We start from the raw sequence: 11,682 nt of genomic DNA, 5'->3' as shown, positions 1-11,682 counted from the left end.
GTTTAATCCTGCTGGCTTGTAAGCCTGTTCTGGAGATAACACTTAAAACTCTAATTAATCAAACAATCACTTGTCAGGCTTTGGATACATGCACAATACTAGATATAGGATCAATTTAGTTTGTGGGGACGAGTTAAATATCCAATGTAAGCAGCTGCATCCTCTAAGGATGTCTGTTTACACACGTCTGAATAACCAACACCAGCCTGACCAGCGTGGAGCACAGAGTGTGTCTGCTTTACAAAGCTCTGCAAGAGAGGCTCGTTCACGCTCTGCAGCTCCAGGGCATCAGCCTGCTCAGGTGACCGCCGGCCTGTTACCTGCTCAGGTAACGATCAGCACGGGGCAGCTTCAGCCTGGAGCTTTAATAAGCAGGATACCTGTCTGTGTAAATCAGAGTAATGCAGGAGGGAAAATCAGTGTTTATTTCATTATTTGCATTTCATATTTATTTATTGATTTCCAACATTTCCGTGTTTTCTTGATGTTTATTTTTAGTCTTTTGTATCTTTGCATGTTTGTATGAAAAGCAGCTGAATCGTTGGAGTTCATCTAGCTGAGGTTTGGAGCTTCAACAGTGTACATACATCTGAAATCAGAGCCGTCATGCTACTATGCAGCTTCATTAGCTTCATTAGCGCTGCGTGACTGAAGTCATCAGAAGTTTACTGTTCTGGAGAAACAGCCTGAGAGCTGAACTGTGCTGAAGGTCTGTTATGCAAGCGATATCCTGGATCTGTAATGTTCCCGTGGTGAAACAAATAAACAGACTTCGTGTTTGTGCTAAATTCCTCACACAGCTTCAACACCGAGCACAGACGTTTGTGTAGCTCTACAGAGATATTTTGCCTGAAGCTGGGAAATCAAATAATTAAATGAAAGGTTCCAAAATAATTTAAACATATTCAAATATTTCTGTTTAAGTGTTAAGACCTTAAAGGAACGTAAGATGATTAAACAGCTTGTTTAGCTTGAAGGCGTGTGAGAGTGAAATCAGTAAAGGTCACAAACATTTACACTCCATGTGGTGATGCAGAATCTGGCTAACAGCTAAGACAGCAGAGACATCAGTGTTCTCTCAGGGAAAGATCAGCTGCAGTGATACTTCAACAGAAGTGTTGAAGTCGTCACTTTGAGACTTTAGCAACGTGTTCATTTCTTCAGCTATCAGCACACATGAAGATTTGTCAGTTTGTAGCCAAAGGCTAACCTGTTGGCAAACACACCGCAGCTAAAAAAGACAACAGAAGGTTGAAAAATGTGTTAATATTATTTTAATTTATATAAAAGTGCACAAACATTCTGTTAAATCTGGAAATCCATCTGAGGCCTGAGACGTGATGACAGAGACAACAAATTCTCTTTCACACTTCTTCTTCATAAACGTCACCTTTTAATATTCTGACATTCTTTCTGTATTTGGTTCCATTCAATCCAAATCAGCAGCCCTGAACGGGTCTGTTTGCATTACCAGTGCTCTTATTGAGTTCCACCTGAGCTTCCACACTTTGGGTTAGCCGCTGTAAAGATCCGTGGTGCGAGTGCGTCCTAATCTTTGTCCCTGGTTTGATTCCGACCACTCGGTGCCTCTTCGTCACATTTACACCCGTTTCTTTTGGACAGACTGGTGAGGAGCTCCAGGACTCTGATCTCGTGCTCCATGCGAGCCCTCTCCCTCCTCTCCTCCCTCTCGGCTGTCTCCCTCTGCCGCCTCTCCTCCCTCTGCAGCCACTGGGCGAGGAGCTCCTGATGCCAGCGGGCCTGCTCCTGCCGCTGTGACTCCAGCTGCACCAGGAGGCCCCGCGTCTCAGACACCAGACCCTGGAAACACTCAGACAGGTGCCTGAGGACGGGTTCCAGGCAGGCGGACTCTGGGTGATGGCGGTCAGAGGTGGGGACGGTGTTGGGCCGTGGATCTGGGGGTGCAGGGAGAGGCGGGGTAGAGGATTGGATAAAAGGAGGAGGAGGTGGAGGTGGTGGTACTACATGAGGGGAAGGAGTGCTCAAACTGTTTTCCACTAGTGCACCTGTGACACAGAACATGAAACAGGTAAGAGATCATTACTGACAGCTGAAAGAATTAGCCTCTCGTTCAGCACTGAAGCCGTACTGTCAGAACATCAGGCGCTGAAAGATGACTGACAGGAAGCCAGAACCGTTGTTACTGTGACAGACGCAATACTGACATGAGCTGGGGTCTAAATTTAAAGATGCTTGTCTTTATAAACGTTCTGCATGACTTGGCTCCTCCCCTTAGTGATTTTACCAAGCAGTAAACAACTGTTGACACACTCAGTCTGTTGCAAGAGGAGATTGTAAAACTGCCAGTGAGGAGGACTTCCTCTTTCTGTGAGAGCATCATGGAACAGTTTGCTAACAATATTCAGAGACGGTGACACACATCGTCCTCTGTAACTTCTTAAATTAACCAAAAGTGTTTCTTTCTATATTTTATGTTTTGTTGTAACTGAAGAAACTAAAGAGTCCCACCCGTCTAAGCTGCTGGAAATGTCAAAATCCAGCTTTAAAAGCTTCGTTTACATTTGTGTTACATTTAGCATCTAGTGATATAATAATCACAGCACATACCATTCATTTCATGGTGGATGGATGATTCCAGGTAACCTTCATGTCTGTCTCTCGGATGCTGTGGGAATGCTGGATTACTGAACTCAAACTCATCTGTTGAAACTTCTGCGTCCTCCACCTTGACTTCAGAGTCGAGCTGCCAGGACTGTCGGCCTCCTGGCTCCTCTAAAGAGCTCAAATGTTGTCTTCCTGTCCTCCCCAGAGACCCAAAATGTGGTCCGCTGATCTCTGTATTGGAATTTAAATCTGGGGGGATACTTCCTGTCCTCTCGATGGAGTCGGGCTGACGCTCTGTCATCCGTTCTGGTGACACAAAATACGTCCCTCCCTCTCCTCCAGCTGACCTGCGGCCTAACACCGCATCCATCTCTGCAAAGTATTTGAAAGAGCAGGGCTGCGAGCTGTCCACGCTCCTCTGCAGTTTGGCTCTCACATAGTTCGCCTTCAGAGTTTTGACCCTGAGCCGGCACTGGTGCGGACTCCGAGAGAATCCCATTTCACTCATGCGGGCTGAGAGGTGTTTGAAGACGTGACGGTTTCGAAGGTTTTCTGCCAAACTCTTCTGCACGCGCTCGTCGCTCCAGGCGCACAGCAGCACCTGAGTCTCCTCCACCGTCCAGTTCACTGAGCGCTCAGCTTCTCGTTTCCCTGAACAAAGAGAGACACAGCTCAGTACGGTTCATGTTTGTGGTCTGTAAAGTTCATACATGTTTTCCTGACTAACGTCATTGAATGGATACGTGCAAAACTAATGACCCTCTTTTCCTATGAAGATATTTTTGACATAATATGAGGCTTAATACAAAATGTAATCAATTAAAAGGACAGCTCTTTAACAGTTATTTGAGTCCTTTTTTTGCATGGCCTAACTCTGGAACATTTCGTGGACGATTTACGTTCCCCACACTGCCCGTTATCACTTTAATTTGCACCTAAGCAAGTAAAACAGGTTCCAACAAAAGGGAAATAATCAGCAAAATCAGCTCATGTGAAGAACGGTATACATATTAACCTGCAGGCTATATTGTCAAAATGACCCCGACCTCACTATGCCTGTGCCTTGCAGCAGTTAGAATCTAAACTGTTTAACTGGCTTCAATAGAATTACAGACGTGGATTGTCTTAATCTTCTATACAGACGTTCATGAACTTCAATTAATAGCCAGCTGCACATTACTCCTGCTTACTACTCTGCCAAATAGCTGTTAGCTAACAATGGCTGTCACAAGTCAGCTAACTAGCAGGTGAAAAGTTGAGGGCTAGAATAACATCAGCCTGATAACACTGTCCCGTCATTAAGAGGCCTAGGTGTGTCTTGTGGAAGCCCAACAAAAAGCAACAAATGGCTAAACCCATTATAACCTCCCTGCTCCCTGTGAGAATGAGCAGAGCAGAGTTAGCCGCTAACAGCTAGCTGAGCTAGCTTCCTGATAGCAGACCTGATTCTGACGCTCTGCTGTCTGATAAACTACAAACAAACATGTCGGCTGGTTAAAGGATTCTTACTTCTGGTCGTGGAAACGAAGTTGTTCGAGTTGATCATTGGAGGATTCATTTTTAACGGCTGCAGGAAATGTAAACAAACATCACACACGCACCGACACCGACTCTCTTCCGGGTGACATCGAGTCCAGCGCGTGACGTCGCGTGACGTTTTGCAGCGGTGTGTTGATTAAAACAAAGAATTTAAAATGTGTGATGACAAAAATGACAAATAACTAAATGATGGACTTATTTTATTCTCCATTAACGTCCTGTGAGTCTTTATAAAACATTGTAAAATGTTTATACACACCCAGAAAGTGTTTTTATTTCCCTTATAATCATTGTAAAACTGTAGGCTATTAAATGTATCACAGTTTCTTAATGTATATATTTCCCTCTCTGCAATGCTCCCAGTTGTTCTATATTTCATCTTCACAGATCCTATAATTTTTTATATTTCCTCTGGGATCATTAAAGTTTTATCTTTTTGCATCGACGAGGGATACTGTGACTTTAACATTACATACAGTATCCATACCTATTTAATATGCATTATATGATCCTGTGTGTTACTGTTAAAAAATAATCTTATATCTTAATATCTAAATTCTAAAATCTAAAAAAAACTATTTTTATAATCATTTATCAATCAATAATCATTTTAGGGTTTTTTTTATCAGGCAGAAATGTGAAATGTCAGTTGGTTCCAGCTTGTTAAACGTGAGGATTCAATGCTTTCTTTGTTGTTTACAACAGAAAATGAAGAGTCTTTGGTTTTGTACTCTTACCCAAACAAAAAAAGCAATTGAAGATGTCACTCGTTGCTCTATATAACAGAATAACCAGACAGTCAGCCTTGATTACTCATATCCTAAAGCTTCCTGATGCATTCTGGGAACAGTCACACCTGTATTAACAACCGTCCGCTTTGCATAATATTTCCTAAGATGCATTTAAACTGCTGAGTGTGAACACGTCCCCAGAGAGTTATCTCAGTGTTGAATAAGAATAGAGAGCCATCAGGAGGAAACGGCTCCTACAGAGGCTGTGAGTTGCTAATGACTCTCCTCCTGCATTCTCTGGATGTCTGCTGAGAGCATTAAGACCTGGGGTGTCCCCTCTTTTCTTCAACTGGTTCCCCTCCTCACTCTTTCATCCACAAGCACAACAAATAGTGAGGCGGGGTCTTGGTGGTGCTAATGCAGATTCAGTGTGCTCTCCTGCAGGTACATTAGCATTTGGAGCTTGCAGCCTTTGTTCTGTTAAAGTGACTGAGAACGAGTCTAACAGTAGAGTCTGAGAGGAGGACGTGTCTGTACAGTTCAATCTGTAAACATTTATTTATTGAGTTGCAAAAGACGTCATAGCCCCGTATGAGTATTAGTTCCTTTCTTTTATTTGCTGTCTTCAGAAATACTGATATCTGTAGTCTTTAGCCTAGCTTACCACAATGACTGGAAGCTAAGCTAGCCTTCTCACAATGCAATAAAAATGAAAGCAGCGATGTTGACAGTGTGTTTCAGACATAGAAAATAAGGTATGTGGATTAAGGGGTAGTAACTTAGTCAGTCTGAGGATACGGAGGCTCTTGCCTCATGGTTTCTCGACACCTGTCAAACTGCCATAGACATTGCGGCTCCATTAAAGACCAGACAGTATAAAACTAAATCGGAGGCGGAGCCCCGGTTGAATGAAACAACCCGTGCTGCCAGACTGGACTGTCGAAGAGCTGAGCGAAAGTGGAAAAAGGACAAATTGCAAGCGTCTTTTCAAATGTTGAGGGATTACTGGCGTCATTACCAATCCATTGTGAAAGATGCTAAAAGAAAATATTTTTCTGATATTGTCCTGTTAAACTGCCACACGCCTCGTGTGTTGTTTAAAGTTATCAACTCTGCTCTGAATGTATCACAGACTGTTGGAATTGAGGCCTCCCCGGCTGTGTGTGAAAAATGTCTTCACTTCTTCATTGATAAAGTCACTTCTACCAGAGAACTTAATTTTCACCTCCTGCCATTGACCCTTCAGTGTCTGTCCCCTGTTCTGCTGGGTTGGACTCATTTGAGCCTGTGACCCTGCCCTTTGTGCAGGAGATTGTTGGTCATTTGAAGCCCTCAGGTTCTCCAGATGATACCGTCCCTCCCCGACTTTTTAAGGAGGCTTTCCAGACTGTCGGACCATCTTTTCTCACAGTTATTAATAGCAGTCTGTCCTCTGGAGTGGTTCCTGTTCATTTTAAACATGCCGTTGTGCAACCTTTGTTAAAAAAACCTGGGCTGGATCCTACTGTTTTGGCAAATTTCAGGCCTATCTCTAAATTGCCTTTCCTTTCTAAAATCTCAGAAAAGATTGTCTACTCTCAGCTCATGGACTTTTTAAATGAACAAAATATTCTTGAGATTTTCCAATCCGGTTTTAAAACATTGCACAGCACCGAATCAGCACTTTTAAGAGTTTTTAATGACATCTTCTTAGCTACTGACTCTGGTCACTGTGTTGTCCTTGTACTTTTAGGTCTGACTGCAGCTTTTGATACAGTGCACCATGAAATCCTGATTGCTCGTTTGGAGCAGTGGGTGGGCATCAGTGGCACAGCACTTGAATGGTTCAGGTCCTACCTGTCACATCGAACCTTCTGTGTCAGCCTTGATGACTCTGTGTCCTCCACTGCTCCCCTCTCATGTGGGGTACCACAGGGCTCTGTGTTTGGCCCTCTTTTATTTTCCCTCCATCTACTCCCACTTGGTTCAATTCTCAGGAAACATGGCATTTCTTTTCATTGCTATGCGGATGACAGTCAGATCTATGTCCCCCTTAAAAAGTCAGACTCCTACAGTGTTGAGCCACTGCTAGAATGTTTACGTGACATTAAATCAATCAATCAAATCAATCAAATTTATTTCTATAGCGCCAAATCATAACCAGGGTTATCTCGAGACACTTTACAGAAAGAGCAGGTCTAGACCGACTCTTTGTTATGTTATTTAAAGAGAGGCCCAACATGAATCCACCATGAGTAGCACTTAGCAATTCGGCACATTGGCAGAAAAACTTCCTTTTAACAGGCAGAAACCTCAAGCAGAACCAGACTCATGTTGAACAGCCATCTGCCTCGACTGGATGGGCCGACAATGGGATAGAAGGAGATGCAGGATAGAGACAGGCAAAGAGAGCAACAACAACATATGTTCTTGTTACCACAACAACATATGTCCTTGGTACATAAACAACAACAGACACATACTTATGGTTACAATGCCAATAATAGTGGTAGACTAGGGTGAAGATTGGCTAAATAAATAAATAAATAAATAAATTAGCGAGAGAAGCAGAGTAATGATAAAGGCTGAGGTAATCGTAATTGTAACACTTGAAGTCAACAGGTCTACTATTAGCATTAGCAATTAAAGCCTGGATGTCTTTAAACTTTCTAATTTTAATGAAAAAAAGACAGAAGTCATGGTCTTTGGTGGCACTTCTGTGACCCCCCTGGTTGATCTGGGTTCTTTGGCACAGTATCACAAGCCAACTGTGAACAATTTGGGGGTAAAAGTGGACACAGACCTTAAATTTGACAGCCAGATTGAAGCTGTGGTGAAGTCAAGCTTTTTCCAGTTGAGGCAACTGGCAAAAATTAAACCAGCCCTTCAGAGACAACACTTTGAGACAGTAATCCACGCCTTTGTGACCACTCGGCTGGATTACTGCAATGCACTCTATATGGGGGTAAGTGGGTCCTCCATTGCTCGTCTTCAACTGGTACAAAATGCTGCTGCACGTCTTTTAACTGGCACAAGCAAGTATGAGCACATTTCACCTATTTTAGCTTCACTCCACTGGCTGCCCGTCCATTTTAGGATTCATTTTACAATTCTTTTATTTGCTTTTAAAGCCTTGAATGGCCTTGCCCCACCTTACCTCTCGGAGCTGCTGCACCCCCACACTCCCAGCCGCTCTCTCAGGTCAGCTGACCAGCTGCTCCTGACAGTCCCTAAAGCTCGGCTTAAGCTCAGAGGTGAACGAGCGTTTGCTGTTGCAGCTGCAAAACTGTGGAATGAACTGCCTCCACATCAGACAGGCCTCGTCACTGTCTCATTTTAAATCTCTTCTTAAAACCCACCTCTTTTCTCTGGCTTCTGACACCATGTAGCGTGTTGATCTTATGATTTTATCTTATTTTATTACTTTTGTCCGATTGTGTCCTTCATCGTTTTATTGTGCTTCTGTTGTGTTATTTATTGTGTTTTTATCTTGCTGTGCAGCACTTTGGAAACCTTGTGTTTGTTAAAATCGTGCTATATAAATAAAGTGGATTGGATTGGATTGATTTCATGAGCAGTCTCCTTTGTTTGTGTTATAACTGATTGGTTATTTTTATTAAAGTGATCTGGATAGTCCAATTTCCCTGTGCCCTTTTTGATCATGCTGTTGACATTGCGTGAGACTCGAGACCCCTGTGTCATCATAGAGAGGCTCTCTCTCTTACTCACAGTAAACATGGCTAACTCTCCAATGACTAGCTAAGTGTAGCTAACAAGATAATGACATGTAAAGAAGAGAGGAGGATGCATGAATGTTATTCTCAATTTAATATCAGTTAAGCAGCCAATTTCTTCGTCATACTTTCCGACTTTTCAGTGAATTCTTGGGGAGCTGCTTCTCTGTACTACAAAGATTCCCACATGGAGACTTTCATTTCTTCAGGGAATCCGATGTGAGGTGATGAGTTCAGCAGAAACAGAAAACAGTGATGTCACAATGAGGAAGTGAGAGTTTAAAAGAAAAGGCAAAGGGGCTTTTTGAGCCTCAATGGGTACAGCACAGGACAATAGTAAGTGTGGAGAAGGGAGAACTAGTGGATCACAAGGTCACCTGAAAGAGTCCTCTTGTCATGATGGACCTGATGGTTTGACTGTAAAATAAAAAGAGTTCCAGAAACCTTTGCTGACCTTCATCCAGGAACTTTCAGCCACAGGAAGTTTTACTTTCAGTTCTGTGCCGACGTGTTCCTGCTGAAAGAAACTTCGTGTTGGGACTTTCCAATGAAGCAATGGGAGGGCAGTTAGCAGGCCTAATGCTGATCTGTCGCTGGTATCGATACGAGGAATTGACGTTTAATTGACCACAACACGACAAACTTCCCAACTGTTCCACAAATAGAGCAAGAAAGAAAAGAGAGGGGAAGTGAGAGACACACAGTAACCTTTGACCTTTCTTACTGATATGTTAAAATTTCCAAACATAACCACAAAAATAACCAGCAGGCTGGAGGTAGTTCAGGGACTTTCCTCAAACTTTCAGTTTCTGGGCGTATTTACTCTCCACGCCTGAGAGAAGTGAGGACGCTCGGCGTACCTGAGACAAAATGTATCTGTGCTCAACAAACAAGTTCAGACAGAGCGATGATCGTGACTCCTGAAGCTTATTGGAAGTCTGATCTGTCAGAGAGGAGACACAATGTAGGACACAGTGTGGTGAAGTGGTTTTGAAACTTGAAGTGCTGATCAAAAAGCCCTCCAACCCAAATGATATATATACCTGAAGAGGTCTGATTTTACTCCTGCAGTCTTGGCAAAGCTGGAGGCCTTAGACCTCTGCAGTGACATCAGTGTTGTTCATCACAGAACAACACACAAACACACACTGACACAAATGATGAGCCGTGCACAGCAGAGGTGATTACAGAGGAAGAGGGGAGCCGAGACAGTCGACTGGACCTTCAGCTCATTACTCATGCATGCCTCCAGGCTGCCCCCCCACCGGCCTGCCAAGGAACATCTCACACTATTTCTTTCACATGGATGCATCCAGGCACGCACGCGTGCACGCGCGCGCACACACACACACACACACACACACACACACACATGGCCAAACACAAACAAACAAAGGCTGGTGAATTCTTTCCTAAATACTCACAACACACCTGCACAGGCAGGGTCAGGAGTGTGATGCATCTTTCCTAATTACATCACCGTTACTGGCACCGGCAGGCGGTGCAGCAGGACGGGGAACTACAGCCTGGATTTTTACGTATTTTTGCTAATTAGAGCATAAAGTCTCGTCTTCTTAACCAACAGAATGTGAGCAGAAAAGATAAAGGGAGGATTCCTGGCGGATGCATCAATTTAGCAGGAAAATGAGGTGGTAAAGGTTCAAACCTGTGATCTTTCTGTTACAGGGGAAGCTCTAATTACTATCCTGTGTCTGACAATTTGCAGAAAATGTCTGTACACCCAAACACAGAGGCAGGCTTTTAATATATGATCGCAATAAATAACTAATCGCAGAGCCTGCACCGTCTCTTCTCCTGGTTCGTCTCCTTCCCCGGCCTCGGAGCAAAGACAGGCTGTAGATTCTCTCCCAGCGTGATTTGTGCTTCAGAAAACCAGGTCAGCGAGCACACGGCGAGGTAAGACGAGGTACAGACGGCTCACACGCTGGAGACGGTTACGTCAGCCGAGGCTGCAGGAGAACTGAGGTATCACACTGTGCAGGCTCAGCGTCTCTGCTGCATGCTGCTCTTTGGCGTCGCTCCATTCTCCCTCCTTTCATGTCTCCTGACAACCAGCGTTGTTTAGATCAGCGGTTCGCAAACTTTCACAGCAGACACAAACAAAGACTCGACGTGGGAGCAGAGCAGCAATTCCTGGAATCTGAGTTTTTTCTGCTCCTTAAGAATCAGAGTGATGTCAAGTGGAGCCTTGTTGTAAACACTCCTGCAGACTGACCAGAGGAGGTGAGAGCACACACATGCTTTACTCAAGTAAAAGATACTGGTGGAAGTAGAAGGTATGACAAACACTGAACGAGCTAACAGACAGGTATGGTGAGCACAGACACAGCTAGCTGCTAATCAGTGCTAACATATCATAAAATAATAAGTATAAGAACAGTGTGTGAGACGTGTTGGATGGTCTGTTCGTCCAATAAAGCGCACACACAGATTATCTGTCTGATATTTACATGAACAAATCTCCAAAAGGCTCCAACAGCACAAACACGGCCCAGAGGTTACGTTCAGTGACTGAGTTAGCTGAGGGGGCACCTAGCAGACAGCTAGCAGCTCCCAGCTGTCACTCAAAGAGGCCACGCCCCTAATGCTGCATCACTTTAAGCCTTAATATAATGTAAACAGGTGAGCTGTATAAAGATTCTCCCCGTACAGTTGTCATGAAGAGAGAAATGAGCTATAGAGACCCAAACTGTTTTTTGTACCAGGCTGTAAACATGTTTATTTCTGCTGTGAAGTTTAACATGGGGCTCTATGGGGACTGACTCACTGCTGGAGACAGCCTCAAGTGGACACCAGAGGAACTGCAGCTTTGGACCTTCAGTGTTGGTTTCAGTTTTCAGCCCTGCAGGTTGCTGCTTGCTCTCACCTGCATCTGAAGCAACAAGAATATGACATTTAATCTTCTTGCATAGCTTAAATTAAGTCTTATTTTTAGCCTGAATGTCCACTTTTATTAATCTCACACATCCCCCGTTATCATGGCCCTCCTGGTTACCAATTAAAAAGTTTGAACCACAGAGGAGCTGGGATCTGCTGTCTCTGGGTGGTAATCATAAGCTCATGTTGCTGTTGATATTAGCCTCCCCTGCAGA

The 11,682-nt window shown here is 43.9% G+C and overlaps 1 protein-coding gene across 1 annotated transcript; it reads right to left on the bottom strand.

Annotated features, from left to right (window-relative positions):
* Positions 1–1,302: 1,302 nt before the first annotated feature.
* On the bottom strand, positions 1,303–4,191 carry LOC138610482 (uncharacterized). Its single transcript, XM_069683245.1, has 3 exons — positions 4,096–4,191; positions 2,590–3,237; positions 1,303–2,027 (listed from the first exon to the last, which is right to left on the bottom strand). Exons 1-3 carry the CDS (start codon positions 4,142–4,144, stop codon positions 1,549–1,551), a joined length of 1,176 nt encoding a protein of 391 aa, XP_069539346.1. The 5' UTR covers positions 4,145–4,191; the 3' UTR covers positions 1,303–1,548.
* Between the last annotated feature and the right edge of the window lie 7,491 nt (positions 4,192–11,682).

The sequence above is a fragment of the Semicossyphus pulcher genome, unplaced genomic scaffold (genome assembly GCF_022749685.1).
Source record: "Semicossyphus pulcher isolate SPU_LCO1_2020_fin unplaced genomic scaffold, fSemPul1.0.p SCAF_6, whole genome shotgun sequence".
Taxonomy (NCBI): Eukaryota; Metazoa; Chordata; class Actinopteri; order Labriformes; family Labridae; genus Semicossyphus; species Semicossyphus pulcher.
The sequence above is the reverse complement of the archived record's forward strand: the minus strand, read 5'-3'. Positions and strand labels throughout refer to the sequence as shown.